General features: G+C 37.2%; 3 protein-coding genes across 5 annotated transcripts; 1 reads left to right on the top strand and 2 right to left on the bottom strand.

Moving 5' to 3' along the window:
- Window positions 1–384: 384 nt before the first annotated feature.
- On the bottom strand, window positions 385–2,684 carry glipr1b (GLI pathogenesis-related 1b). Its single transcript, XM_056765792.1, has 5 exons — window positions 2,310–2,684; window positions 1,508–1,747; window positions 1,252–1,367; window positions 926–1,011; window positions 385–770 (listed from the first exon to the last, which is right to left on the bottom strand). Exons 1-5 carry the CDS (start codon window positions 2,481–2,483, stop codon window positions 646–648), a joined length of 741 nt encoding a protein of 246 aa, XP_056621770.1. The 5' UTR covers window positions 2,484–2,684; the 3' UTR covers window positions 385–645.
- Window positions 2,685–2,962: 278 nt separating this feature from the next.
- Window positions 2,963–10,400, top strand: caps2 (calcyphosine 2). Of its 3 annotated transcripts, XM_056765787.1 has the most exons (17): window positions 2,964–3,252; window positions 3,340–3,377; window positions 3,479–3,524; window positions 3,647–3,736; window positions 3,931–4,134; window positions 4,255–4,322; window positions 4,415–4,504; window positions 4,879–4,953; window positions 5,429–5,524; window positions 5,648–5,726; window positions 5,801–5,916; window positions 5,986–6,062; window positions 6,473–6,624; window positions 6,763–6,882; window positions 6,994–7,090; window positions 7,646–7,811; window positions 10,114–10,130. In XM_056765787.1, exons 1-16 carry the CDS (start codon window positions 3,205–3,207, stop codon window positions 7,807–7,809), a joined length of 1,560 nt encoding a protein of 519 aa, XP_056621765.1. In that variant the 5' UTR covers window positions 2,964–3,204; the 3' UTR covers window positions 7,810–7,811; window positions 10,114–10,130. The 3 variants fall into 3 exon arrangements, with proteins under 3 accessions (XP_056621766.1, XP_056621765.1, XP_056621764.1); XM_056765788.1 differs by lacking the exon at window positions 7,646–7,811 and having other exon boundaries at window positions 2,963–3,252; window positions 10,114–10,400; XM_056765786.1 differs by lacking the exon at window positions 10,114–10,130 and having other exon boundaries at window positions 7,646–8,185.
- Window positions 8,227–14,590, bottom strand: cers3b (ceramide synthase 3b). The gene is made up of 11 exons (XM_056765789.1): window positions 13,774–14,590; window positions 12,642–12,809; window positions 12,178–12,295; window positions 11,756–11,874; window positions 11,604–11,661; window positions 11,132–11,182; window positions 10,839–10,931; window positions 10,125–10,253; window positions 8,750–8,856; window positions 8,517–8,670; window positions 8,227–8,364 (listed from the first exon to the last, which is right to left on the bottom strand). The coding sequence occupies exons 2-11, from the start codon at window positions 12,803–12,805 to the stop codon at window positions 8,254–8,256; spliced, it is 1,104 nt and encodes a 367-aa protein (XP_056621767.1). The 5' UTR covers window positions 12,806–12,809; window positions 13,774–14,590; the 3' UTR covers window positions 8,227–8,253.
- Between the last annotated feature and the right edge of the window lie 85 nt (window positions 14,591–14,675).

The raw sequence follows: 14,675 nt of genomic DNA, 5'->3' as shown, positions 1-14,675 counted from the left end.
TTCTGACATATACACATATAAATATATATACTTTGAACACATTGAGACTTTGGAATATGCGTGACAAACTGTATAAATGATTTATCCTTTATGTCATCTATAGCCAGTAAAGCCCTGACTGTGACATTACTCATGCTAAAAGACAGGACACTTAATTGGTTACTCATAAAAATAGACAAGTACTTCAAAATATAATTCACATCCCGTGACTCATAGCTGTTCTCACTCACAGCCTACAGTGTGCTATACGTACAACCGTTTCCATGGTGACTATAAAATCATCCAGGATGTGTCGTGATTTGTGAGTATATGCATGTGAAACACAACACAGTTCACACCTTGTAGTATTGAGAGGTTGTAACAAGAAATCACTGAGAAGACTAGTTAGAGTATAAAATATTAACTTTTATTATTATTATAATCACTTTCATGATGGATGTACTAACATGAAAGAGTCTTTAAATAATGCATGTGTAGACCTGCTGTGTATGATACTAAAATAAATGGTGTACAGTGTTTATTTACAGCTTATATATATTTGCTATAGAGAAGTTTTCTTCACATTTTTATTATTGTTTTGTTAATTGAAGAAATAAAAATTGATGAGGAGTCTGAAATGAAATAGACCAGGTTAACAGAATGACATTAATGTGTTGCATAAAAGTTAAGTAGCCAACAAAGTCCTTGTAGTCCAACATATATCAGCCAATTGGAGACACTTTGGGCTGAAGAGGTGGGGCCATAGTCCCAACCAGGGAACCAATCATATCCTGCAAAAAGAAACTTTGTGTCAAATCTAAGGTTTACGGTGTTAAAGAGAGTGTATATTTATATTTATTTTTAAGACTTTATATTGGACATTTTAACTAATATTTTGTGTGTTATTGTAACATCTCAATATTGTGCGTGCTGTAAAAGTTCTTACTGCAGACGTTGTCTCGACAGATCTCTGAGCCACAACCGCTGCAAGCCCCACCGGGTATATATGGAGTCACACCATGAACTTGTCCCCTGCATTTGAACATGTTAGAATATCATTAATGAAATTTTACCAAGTGGACATATTTCTTCTAAATATTGCTTTTACTGTATCAACGCAATAATACAAAAAATCAACAACTACACTGTTACAAATTGCTGTAGTTTCTACATCAATATTCTACAGAAATTTTCTGTGACACACAATCTGCTCTATAAACCTGTTTCCCATCTAGAATGTCACAAAAAAAATCAATTTTAAATCTAACGTACGAATCGCCGTAGTTGCAGACAAAAATGGTGGATTCCGGATGTGTGGAGAAGTTTTCGATTCCTTTAGTGCACACGTTAACAGCACAGCCAACCTTGAAGTTCGTAGACCACATTAACTGAAAAAAAAACAATTACACATAAGACCGATGACCAGAAGTTAAAACTATGTAAAAGATTTTAATTTAAGGTAATATCAGTCACTTTCATTAATATAAATACTTTGCTAATATAATTGTAGAGTTATACTACGATATACCTGTGCGTGGTGGCCGCAAAATCTCGAGCAGTTGTTTGTTTTGAGAGAATAAGCTCCCTCTTTATTCCATCTGTGTATGGCGTTCTCCACTGAGAAGGCTGAAAAGGGAACTCCTAACCAGATGTTCTCCCCCATCCACCCGAACATTGGGTGTCCGAAATGTGCCATGGAAGGGGCATGAGAAGCCTGGCAGTGTCTCGCCCGGTCCCTTGCTCCTTTGGCCAATTCTTTGTCCCATGACTGTGGAAAACGCCAGTACAGCGATGGTTAATCTTTTATAAATAGTTAATTCGGTTTCACTTCAGAATGAACACGAGAACCACAAAAGATGTGTAGTTGTGTGACTTCATGTTGCAATGCTGTTGACTCTTCTTTGTGCTCTTTTTAAAAAATCCGATACAGATCAAGACAGACACAATAGGGAACCATTCCTTGCAGCTCAAAAAACACACTCCTCGTACAAAAGCTATTACCATGACAACCAGAATGATTTATTGTACTCTATCTGTTTATCTGGAGCATAAAAACAAAGAGGCATTATTTGAAGCACACCACAGTGAATCTCTAATATCTAAAGAGGACAAAAGGCCAGATTAAATACAATTTAATTTATTTGTGAAATCATGAAAAGATAAACACAGAAGATGAAAGAACAGATTGCTTTCAAGTACCCACGCAAATAAATATGACAACATATAGCCTATTTTATTTGTCACTCATCCGAGAAATTAATATTAGTCCCCATTACACCATGCATAAAGAGTGCAGCAGAATAACAGAATCCTGAGAGCACCTGTCTTACCATAGAGTGCAAACTGGCCGCAGGTGGAGAGACGCGCGAGCGGTGCGCATTGTGCGCCAGCACACACCGGCGGATGAACTCCGGTTCCGTTATTCCCGGTATGAATGCCAGAACCCCGCAAGTGCCGTACAGAAGAACCGATATCCGTAAGACCAGACAGCCGAGAGAGTCCATGGCAACTGTCTCGAGCAGCACTGGTTTTCTGTTGATAAATGATTCAATGGAGCATCACTGGAGGAGATGCTCTGACCGGTGCGTCATGGTGCCGTGGATTTGCCCACTCCCGTTCTCTCTGTCTGTGTATCTCCGTGTCTTTTTAAAGTAGGCTTCAACAGAACCACCCACCATGTCACGAAAAATATGATGCGCGTGGCTCTTTGTCTCCAACTACCACGCACAAGTTCACGCGCACCCGCATATTTACTGGGCGCCAAAAGCCAAATAAATCGTGATTTGCATAATTTTGCTATATTTAGCTGAACAATAAAACATCTTGTGCACATTTGTAAATTCATACAATATAAATGTTAATTAAATATCTATATTTACTTTGAGGTTTTAGTGGCTTTACTTTTTAAATATGTAAATATTTAAAAATGTATGAAATGTCCAGAATTACTAATCATAAATTTGACCATAAACATCATAAAAACTACTCTTTTAACTGTATATTTCCTTTTAAGTTTAAATAATGATGACGTTTTTCACATACCCTTTTTACAGAATCTTGTGTGTTTTTCCATCTGTCCAGTATTGTTGACTGCATTACCCAGAAACCTTGCGTGACGCGCTTTTTGAGATGCATTGTGTTTGATTTCACCATAGCAACATAGGGGCGGAAGTAAACATCGTCTTTAGACCTGTTAAATTTAATAAATATTTATCAATTTTAACCATGAGCGAAAATAACAAGACTTTACCCATACAACATAGTCCGCGCCGGGTAAGTGCGCTTCTTGTTATAACTGACCATTGCATTTATCAGAACAATGATGTTATTAATAATTTGTATGTTTATTGTTTTCTGAAGCCCAAGAATGGAGCACGTCACGGGCCAAGGCCAGCAGAGTAAGTTTAGAGAAATAAAAAACGATAAACAGCATGCAAAAGATGAACGTAGGGCCTTCATGTCAATATCATATTGTAACGTTGCATAATTTTTGTAACAGAGTCCCAGTGCTGCAGTTAGATACTCTACAAGACACATTGAACGAGGTTGGAAACGAGGCTTAAAAATGATGTTGTTTATGATGTTAACATTCACTTAATTAGAAAAATGAACTCTATATTTAATGCAAACTTAGGATAGGTTTCAAACTGATTGTCGTGTTTGACAGTATCTTGCAGTCATTCCCAAGGATGCTGCTGTCTCAAGAGATGTATCAGCTTTTAGCTGGGGCTCTCCTCCCCTCACAAACTCAAATCAGGTACTCATTCAAAGCTATAAAAATAAGCAGCCTTCGGTCTGTTAGTGGTTGAAACTAGAATTCAAAGTAAAAAGAGGATGTGGTGCACGTGGGTAAGTGGTTCAAACCTACATCAAAGGCATTACCAGCACCACACTACACCACAATCTCAACACTTCACTACAAGATGAAGAGTCATGTGTGTTTTCCTCCAGTGTTTCGAGACCAGTATAACAGAAAAGAATCTGGTGGATCATGGAGACTCATTACAGCTGAGCAGCAGGGTCCCGACACAGAGAAGTCCACTGTCCACCCAAAAATCAAACACAGATCCACCCGACTTGACCTCTGAAAACCCAGCTCAACCCAGCTATAACCCGACCAACACTGTACGACCCAACAAGAAGATGAGGGATGCGGTCAGTTCAGTTTCTAGCTCGTATTGACTTATACACAACCAATCATGTGTTTTCTCTTTGTCTGTGTTTGTACGCTCCAGAAGAATTATACATTTGGTTGGCCGATATATTTGTGTGTAGGAGGGGCTTACAGAGGAGAGGAAACTACAGGCAGTAATAGAGCAGGTTATGGTGGATCAGCTGTCGAGGTCAGTCCACCCCTCTCTCTCTCTCTCTCTCTCTCTCTGTCTGTATCTTTGGTGAGTAATAACATGGTGAGAGTTGTTCAATGCTCACGCAGGGCTGTCATTAGCGATCCGGAACAGAATGCTGTGTCTGTCAGTCCCACGAGCGTCCCACCGCGCTACACGAGAACTCTTCACCACACTAAGTAAAACCCGCCCACATGCATGATTCATATATGAAACTCTCTCCCTCTGTCTCATACTCATAGATGGAGAAGGTCACGGTGGTTCAATCCCAACAACAAGAGGACTGTTAAAGGGACATTATCAATTTTGCATTTTTATCCATAATTATTGACTTGTCAAATCGTGAGGCTTATTGAGAAGATGTGATCATATTTACAAATATTTCTGTTGCTTGTCAGATGATAAAACACGAAATAACAAAGAAATTGGTCAACTTATGTTTACCACTGAAAACTGTTCGCACTAATACGCGTTCTTTTGATTCCGTGCACACTTATGCTTTCTTTTATGTTATTTGTGATATTTACTGTAGATTCCTTTGTTGTGTTTTAAGAGTAAAAACCCAGACATCTTTAACAGAGAACCTCCTGTCCAACAAGCTCCGCTTTAACGCCAGGATTTTATCAAGGTAGTCTCAACTATTGGTTCGATTTATCACATTTGAATGGAGATTTGGCCATATGTGACCCTGGATCACAAAATCAGTCTTAAGTAGCACGGGAACATTTTTAGTAAAAGACAAAAATACTTTCTTTTATAGCAAAAATCATTAGTATATTAAGTAAAGATCATGTTCCATGAAGATATTTTGTACATTTCCTACCTTAAATGTATCAAAACTTTATTTTTGTGAGTGGATGGCCTGCACCAGTGCCTCTGAATAACAACTTCAAAGGCAATTTTCTCAATATTGTGATTTTTTGCATTCTCAGATTTAAACGGTTGTATCTCAGCCAGATGTTGTCCTAACAACTCATACATCAATATAAATCTTATTTATTCAGCTTTAAAAAAAATCTCTATTTCGAAAGATTGACCCATAAGACTGGTTTTGTTGTCCAGGGTTTGCTTTATTATCTCTGGCACGTGTGTTTGGTTTACAGGTGTGGACGGGAAGCGTGTCGAGAGCTGATCGGTTTCTTCTTCACCTGTGACCGAACGCTGACCGTGTACGAGTACAGAAATTTCGGTAAAAACAGGTAAGTCTCTTTTGTTTTGCATGTAACACAAATGCAACACAAACACATGCGCACATAAATAATTGTCAGAAACATTTACAGTGTGTATGGTTTGGAGCTATACATTTGAAAATACATTTTCAGATGGAACGCTCTGCCCTTTATCGCTCGTGGGGTGTATCAGAACAGAGGGAGACCGTACAGCCTGCAGGACATCTCGCAGGTTCAACACACTCATCATCTGTGAAACACACACACACAATATTACCTCATTAACACTCTGCCTACATCACCCAGGGTGCCGAGCTTCACTTCTGCACAGACGGCCCACACCTCCCCCACAGCCTGAGACAGCAGCCACGCATCTCTCTCAAAGTTACTGATGTGGATGAGACGGCCAAGAGAGCCCTGCTGTATGTAACACGCACACAGACGCACGTTGTGTAAACAAGTGGTGTGTAAGCTAGTTTTTCTTTGTACAGATTCCAGTACGGGGAAAGCCTGTTTCTTCTCTCCGAAGAGGAAATCAATGAAAGAAACACCCTGAAGGCAATACAAGGTTACTACATACACACTCTCTGTCCCGCTGGCCCATTTTCAGTTTTTGGAAGTGTGTAAAAATCCATTCGGACTGTTATTGGCATTTCCATCCTAGGCTACATTTAGGGTTGACAAAGTGCAGCCCTGAGCATCAAAGACATAGACACAACGTTACAAGTCGCTCTACGATGTGGAAGATCGAGTTGTCAACTAACAACACACATTCAATCAAACACATGAAAATACACAAACACACCCGTCATAAAGGTTAAGTTTTTTTGTAGCTTACAATACATCCTCATCCGGGTTTCAACGTGTGAAGGACTACACAGAAAATCCAAGTCATTCCTACACTGAACTTGAGAGTAAAATTAATACCATTGAATTTATACTTGGAATTAAGCGCCCTGATTGGTGGATGTTTTGCAGATGTGGTGCGTGATAGGCTGAGGGGACGTGCGGTCCAAACTTTGATCCACCTAGGGAGACATCTGCACAACTTGGATTCAAAGGCGGATAGCGTTCAACAAAAAGAGCTTCTTAGAAAATCGCTCATGGACCCTCTGTGTCTCGCTCAACAGGTACAGAGAACAAAATTAAAAACAAAGTTTGCATTTTTTGTTGCATTCATCCAGGCGTCTATAAAACAAAATCATGCATGTTAAACATTATATAAACATGCAACGTGGTTACATTATTGTGTTCTGTGTGTGTATCAGGACTTCGAGGCGGTGCGGAGGATTGTGAGTCGGTGTGCTGAGGGGCGGGTGCACCCCGCCGATGTGATGCGTGCCGTTACCGGGGAGATGAGCGAGAACAGAAAGGCTGTTTTCCTGAAGGTGAGAGACGCATGTGACAGCTGTTGTCCTCCAGAGGGCGCCGTTGAGCACCCAAATCTTAATTCTGTAATTTGCTGCTGATTTGAATGTATGTCTCTCTTTGTTTTTTAGGTTTATGTAAAGCTTGACCCAAATAAAACTGGCTTCATATCCATGAGTGATGTTGAAAAATTCTATAGAGGAAAACAAGACTCGCACACAACACACGGTGAGCAAATTTATCCTTTTGTTTCTTGTTCATATGCAGTATTGTTATATTATTTATTAAATTATGACCTTAACGTCTTGAAATATGTGGTATCTATGTGTAATTTTAGAAATAAACTCAGTACTGACCGTTTTTTGTCATCAGTAACACTTTTCAATAAGATTCAATTTGTTAGCATTTAAACCTTACATTAGGTATTATTTAATAACAATGAACAATAATTTTACCGCATTTATTTCATATAAATTTATCTTAATGTACATATATGTACTAATGATTATTGCTATTTCACGTTAGATTACTATACGTTAAGCAATTTATGTTTATGAGTTAAATATATTATGTGGTAAAGGACATTAGATGAATACATTAACATTATTAGATGAATAAATGTTGTAGAATAGATTCTCTTTCATAAATAAAGTGAACAAATTCAACCTTATTGTTAGGCTTACCAATGTAACTAAGTTCGCCTAATGCATAAAAGCAACATCAATACATGGGCTACACAGATGACTAATGTTTATCTTATAATTTTATATTGAAATGTGACAGAAGCAGATCCAAACGCTGACTTCTGGGCCTTCATAAAGCAAGCAGGAGAGGTCAACAAAAGTGTGTCCTATGCACAGTTTGAGGACTATTATGAGGGTCTGAGTATTGAGATCCCTGATGATGAAGAATACATCAATAATCTGAGATCTATGTGGGGTATCTGAGAGTATGTTTCATTCATAGTTTATCGTTTTTGAACGACAACTACAATTTTAAATACAAGTAACATGCTATTATTTACTGTACTTTACATACTGCAACAATGTAACATCTGTATATAGGAAGCTAGTGAATTTATTATGAAACATATTTAATAGATTATATAAAATACTATTTTGACTGTCACATGCTAAGCTAATGTATTTGTTTACATTTTTGTGTGCATATCTTATTACGTTTAACTTGACGTCTGGGATATTGTTTGATTTGTTGCTTTTATTGCATTAAAACAACATTTGTACATATTAACACCTTAATGAAAGGCGATGCAAAAATTAAAATTCACAGATGAATTATGTGTCCAATATGGACATAAATGTATGCATGGCATTAAAAAGTGTATTTGTGTCTGTATGTATGTATGTATGTATGGAATGTCTCTAAATGTGTCAATGACCATTGGATAATCTTGTCACAGATCCATTAGAATGTATGTGTGTTTGTTCTTCCTCAGTGCCCTCCTCATCCTCTTCCTCATCACTTCTCTCATCACCCTTTAGCTAAAGAGAAAGAGAGAAAGTTTATGACATTTATATTTTGTAAGAAGTTTCTAGTTTTGCTGATTAAATGGATTACCGACTTTGCAACCAATGAATGTAAATGTAAAAAACAGATGGTTATTAATGTTGTTTGAGGGGTGTCGTTCACTTACATTACCGAAGAGGAACTTTTTGACCATGCGAAGAATAAGAGAGGCCCAAAACACGTGCAATAACAGCAGCACCACCAGCATTACGTTAAAAAAATAATAACCAAAAAAGGGTTCAAAGTGGTCCAGAGGAGACACCCACGTACAGTGAATCAGCCTGCACAACAAATACACAAGATTAAACAGTCTACTCAAAATTAAAGTCTCCAACACAGTTACCTCGGTCACAAACTTACCAGAATGGAAAGATGACGAGTCTGGTTACCATAAAGACCAGAGCAAAAAACACAAAGATACTGTTGCAGGTAGTTTTCCATCCGGCGTAGTTGAACATCTTGGCAGACTGAGATACAGAGAAACAACAATAACTCAATTCAGAATAACTCGCAATATAATAACTCAACCCATCCTGAAGGACCACAAAAAAATAAAGATATCAATAAATAATAAATACAATTAAATATATATAATTATGTAATATTATGTAAAAGGATGTATTGCTCAGCGATTATGTTTCACCTCACATTTAAGTTGTTTACATTTATTCAAGAAACATTATATTTTTACAATATTTTAACCAACATAGACCCATCGGCTTATGACATCAAAGTACCGCGAGAGCGATTCAAAAGTGGTCTTGATAAATGTCTCTCTAATCTCTGACGTCACAACTCACTAGCTCGTCTGCGCAGCATAAAGTTGAATCTAACACTGTTTACTCTCTTTCCCTTAAATATGTTATTTGTTACTATGTTAACCCAAAAGATATTGCTCTTGAACACCTGATTAATTTTGTTATTCTATATGCAAAATTCTTTATTCACAAACAAAAACATCAATACCTACATTTGTACCTTTTCTCACGGAACTAAACTTTTTCCTTAAATTGCTGTTTTTGTTGAAGAACGAAAAAAGTAAAACCTTACTCAATTATTGTGAAAAGTTTTTCCCTGAAACCCCTGTTTGAACTGTCACATTTTTTTGGGGGTTTGTTTTTGTTTAATCAATTTGTATTTCTTCCTGGATTTATTTATTATTTATGTCAACAACGTGCTGTTTGTTTTGCAGGTGGTTTGTCGTATATTGTTTTCACGGTTATTTTCTATACCTATGATGTAAGTCACTTAAAGGGTTAAAACCGATCTAACCTGTCTAACGTACTGTCAACCAGTTGAACACCGTTGATTATAACTAAAGAGGTCAAGTTTTGTTAGTACAATGAAATTTGTTTCTTTTTTTGTGTTGCCGGTAGTTGCAGAGCCCATATTGCAAATTAAATTATGGCATTTAAGATTAAAAATGACTTCAGAAACACTGCCCTTATGAAAACTATAGTAGGCTAACTATAGTTTATCTATTGTATTTACCCTAATAAACATCCTGTCGCTATAGCCACCATAGGTTAACCATGATATTAGTGGTGAAACTATGCAAAAACAATGCAAATCTATGCTTTTACCATAACCCCTAGGTTTTAAATGCTGCTGTTTAGACTTATAGTGTAAAAATGTTTGAGTTAATATTTTTGATGTCTGAGCTTGTGACATTGTGATGTCTTATGATGATACGCTCATATTTTTTAAAATCTGTCTCTTTCCAGTCTGTCCTCACCTCAAGTAAGACATCAGATGTGTCGTGCACGAGCATGACCAACGTGCCAATCCGGATGTAGTTGGCACACCAGGAGAAGGACAGTAGAGTTAAAGTCGCCCAGTGATGGACCAACTGCTCCTTAAAGTCCTAGAGAGAGAGAGAGAGAGATTCATAAACCTGAATATACTTACAGTATCTGTTGAGGTATGACAAATTATATAAAGCCAAAACAGTTATTTACTAAGCAAAAGTCAAGGCAATTCCTTTAAACGCATATCCACATCCAATATCTTTATCATTCACACACAAAGCGCCAACTTATTACTTTTGTATGTTGCTTAAATACTTGTAACAGCTTTCAAAGTAATTGCGTTTATTAAACAGGGGGCAGTTCACCCAAAGATTGTTTCAAATCTTTGTTCTGGTAAACACATAGGAAGATATTTGAAATGAGGTCAGTAACCGAACAGATCTCGTCCCCCATTGAGTCCCATAGTATTTATTTTCCCAAATACGGCAGTAAGTGGGGGACAAGATCTTCTGGCTTACTGACATTTTTTTGTGTTTAGCAATATAAAGAAATGTATACATGTTATTACTTATAAAGTAACTTGTGTACTCATTTAGGACATTAATAACAGGCTAGCAGATATAGCGGAGATCTTATTGCATGTGTAAGAAAGCAAGTGAGAGATACAGTTTTTACAATAATGTACAGTAGCTCATCATTACCTTACGTTTTATGTCTGCAGCCACACTGAACAGTAAAGATCCATAAAAACTCATCTCAATGATGTAATACCAGTACTGAGAATCCAGCAGCGACTGTAAACACACATACATACAGAGACACATCAAAGCAAACACACCTGTCATAAAAAACACAAAACGCACAGAACCGCATGCAAATATTAAATCCGGTGTCTCAAACACATGCTCTTCCAACATACATGTGCACTTTCTTGCTCTTAAAGCACAATAAGAAAGTTGCTCTAGGTAATTATTGCAATAAAAATCACACTTACTTGTTTTGGATATCCTGCCCACACTTCTCGTAGGTCGTAAAACCAAGGTTTCTATTGCACAAAACAAAACAATGATAAATTTTCATTTACTAAATAACAACATTAGGTTTGGCAAAGAACCACTCTATCAATTTGTCATTGGCCAGGATTCTTGAGTTGAAGTTTAAAAATACATACTGTATAACCCTATGCATGAGCAATAGTGGTGCTTGCAAATGAGTATGAGTATGTGTGTGTGTAGGCCTGTTTATGCCTGTTATTGTTCCTGTTAATAGATCTTTCTTTAAGAGCGGGAGTTGTTTACAGGTGGGGAAATGTTACTAATTTAACCCTCAGGCATGTCTCACAAAAACATGCTGATTCAAGGTCTCTCCTGAGAATCTCTGCATGTGCCTCAACACACGTATACTCAGCTGTGTGGAGGTCATTTAGAGGTTCAAAAAGAGTCTCGCATCTGAACAAAACCACTCACATCGTGAAGAGCCAGGACGCCTCCAATCGATGACAACAGATAAAATGCAAACCGCCAACTACAGACACAAGAAAGTTTCTTTATTAAAATGACAACAACACGTATAATAAAGTAAATAAATCTTATAAGGTTAAATTGCAGTGAATCAATACCTGGCTTCTTTAAATTTCTTCTGGACTCCGGGTCTGTCTTGGTTCCTTCTTCTGCGGAACCAGCGTTCCACCTGCCTTTCTGACCAGCCTAGCTTTTTACACGCACCTTTTATATCTTCCTAAATACATAAATATTGAACGTATTATACAGTATTCTTAATGCAATTGGAAGAGAGAGAGTCGGATTTTCAGAGTTTGTGATTTCAATAGTTCAAACATTCAAACAGAAAATCATCACAATTTATTGAAAATTTGCTCATTTATTATGAAAATTCAAATTTTCTTAAAATAGGCTTCTTTTTATGTAATATGTCTTTGGTCTTAAGCAGGTTTTGTTAACCAATAAATGTCAAACAATACATTTTAATATCGTTTTTCAAATACAAGCTTTCATATACAATTATGTGTGTGTTGGGGGTTACCTGTGTTGGATGCTTAGAGTGTGTGTTGTAGTATTTTTCCAGGACTGGGTTGTGTGACTCTCTCAAGCGAACTTTGTCTTTCACCCCAAGGGCATGAGCGAGTGGCACAGCGATTAGCCTGGTGAACGAGAACAGGCCAAGACAGTGAGTCATGTTTCCACCTGCTGTTAACCTTCGCATACAGAACTTTTATTACTCTTCAGCAAATATAACAACTACAAAATATTTATAGTAACAGTTTTTTACTGGAGGGTGTGTGTATTCATCTTTAAAAGAGTTCTAAGCACCCTGCTAAACCATCAAATTGACATTAAATAATGTGGATGTGCTATGGAAGAGTGACGTGTCAGATCATGGTAATTTGATGTTTATTTTATATTAGGGTACTAGATTATTGCCATAGTCATGATAATTACATGATACCTGCACTTTTAAGGTGGATCATATTGTGTATAGGTGTGTACCTTTCATAGAATGTTCTTAAGCCAAGCAGCAGTACTGCTATGGGTATAATAATGTACAAGTGGGATACACGGGCATAGACACGCCCCTCACCATCCTGTAGGTCCGCCCACGTCACAGGCTTCGGTAACCAAAGCCGATCCCACCAAAACCACTCAGTAAGCATTGCCCTGGAAAACAACCAATCACTCCATTTTAATCGTCAAGAATATCATACCATTTAAGAAGAATAACATAAACTATAATTCGCTTTGGATAAATGTAGGGAAAACCTGCTTTTGAAATAAACCTTCAGGTATCATAGTGAATTCAGATACTTGTTGAGTCCTTTATTTATTATGCAGGAGATATCTATGTATTTTATTCCATCTATTTGCTTTATTTGGAATCATGTATCAATATGAACTTTTTGTAGTTAATAAGTTACTATAAAGTAATTTTTAGGGTCTTATCAAATAAAGTATGGATAACGTAATGACATAATGTATCCGCTATTAAAAGTGCATCCCACCAACCTCACATCTAACATTACTGGAACATTCGGAGCAAGTCAATGTTTTCAACTTTCTGTTCAATTGGGACTGGAAATTAATTTCTTTAGAACCCATGTGTTTGCCCAACTTGTTATGAAGCCTATGTATGACTGACGTGTTTGACAGGGTTAGATATATTTGTGAGTGCAAAAAACTTCCTAGAAGACATAATTGACATGGAAATAAACACACATAGACTGTCAATTTGTGTGTAAAGTTTGAAACATGATTGAACAGCTCTGAAATAAAGCCAGTCAGAGCACTTTATTTTGACCTAAGTGACTCTCGATGGGAATATTCAAATGTTATACAGAACCAGTCTTAGGAGAAGTCATTTAGATCCATCGTCAGCCCAACCGACCAAGTCTACAGTAAAGTCTAGATTCCTTAAAAAAAAACAATGGTTTCTAATGAAGCCACTGCAGAAAAGCAAGACTTTCCATCCGATGATTTAAGCAGGACTGTGTTGGAACGGCTGTTGGCCAATAAAGCGCTCAAGTTACTCTGTGAATTCTTATTGCAAATAACAATGGTTTATTGTTACCATGACGCACAGAGACGCATAACAACTGACAGAGAAAAACAAGAGAAACATTCGTACCTTTTCCCTTTTCAGACTCCAAACACAAGGCAGATTTACGATGTTCTAGTTTTTTGTACTTCTGTCTTCTCTTTTCGTATGTGTTTTCTTCCAATTTTTCACAGGTAAACCTAAAGCAATCCGCTAGGTGCTGGTTGAACAAACTCAAAGACACTTTCACTGCATACCTCAACTCCCCACAAAGAGCTCATAGAAACGCTTGAGTGTGTGTGTTGAAAGGGGCCAGAGAATGGGATGAATGGGAGGGGCCACTGTCAACTCAGGTATAGTGAAAGAAGGGCAGAGTTAGAGGCGGAGGAGGAGGAGAGAGAGAGAGAGAGAGAGAGAGGAGATGAACCTTGAAATATTGCCTGCCCTAAACAGGTTAATAACTAACAGAGGGAATAAAGGACAATCTGTTTAATATAATAATCGGATATGCAGTCTGTTTTTTATGTAAAGCAACCTACAGCACATTTAGAATACACATTTTTGTCTGTGTGTTCTGTGCACTAAAAGTACAATCCTTGGGACTTGAACCTGTGAATTTGCTAAAATAATGCTATATGCCAATTAAGATAAAGGAAAACTAGTTCTCAATTTAACTTCACATTTTTAAAACTTCAAGTACTGCTGAAACACATTGTTGTGAGTCATTGGATGAGAAAGCATCATCCAGCCCTAATCACACTTTAAGAATCAAGAATGTGTGCAGGATTCATCTGAATAAAAATGTAAAATGAATAAATCTTATATTAGATATGCATTTATACATTCTAAAACTGTAATATAACAGGATTATGATACAATTTTATCAAGATGATAAAATGACTTTTTCAGGGCATCAGAATAACATTAAAAAATCTTCTAGCGCCCCCTGTTGGATTGTATTAAAAAGTATAAAAGAAAACGAATTTAAAGGG

Source organism: Triplophysa dalaica, chromosome 14 (genome assembly GCF_015846415.1).
Source record: "Triplophysa dalaica isolate WHDGS20190420 chromosome 14, ASM1584641v1, whole genome shotgun sequence".
NCBI classification, from domain to species: Eukaryota; Metazoa; Chordata; class Actinopteri; order Cypriniformes; family Nemacheilidae; genus Triplophysa; species Triplophysa dalaica.
The sequence above is the reverse complement of the archived record's forward strand: the minus strand, read 5'-3'. Positions and strand labels throughout refer to the sequence as shown.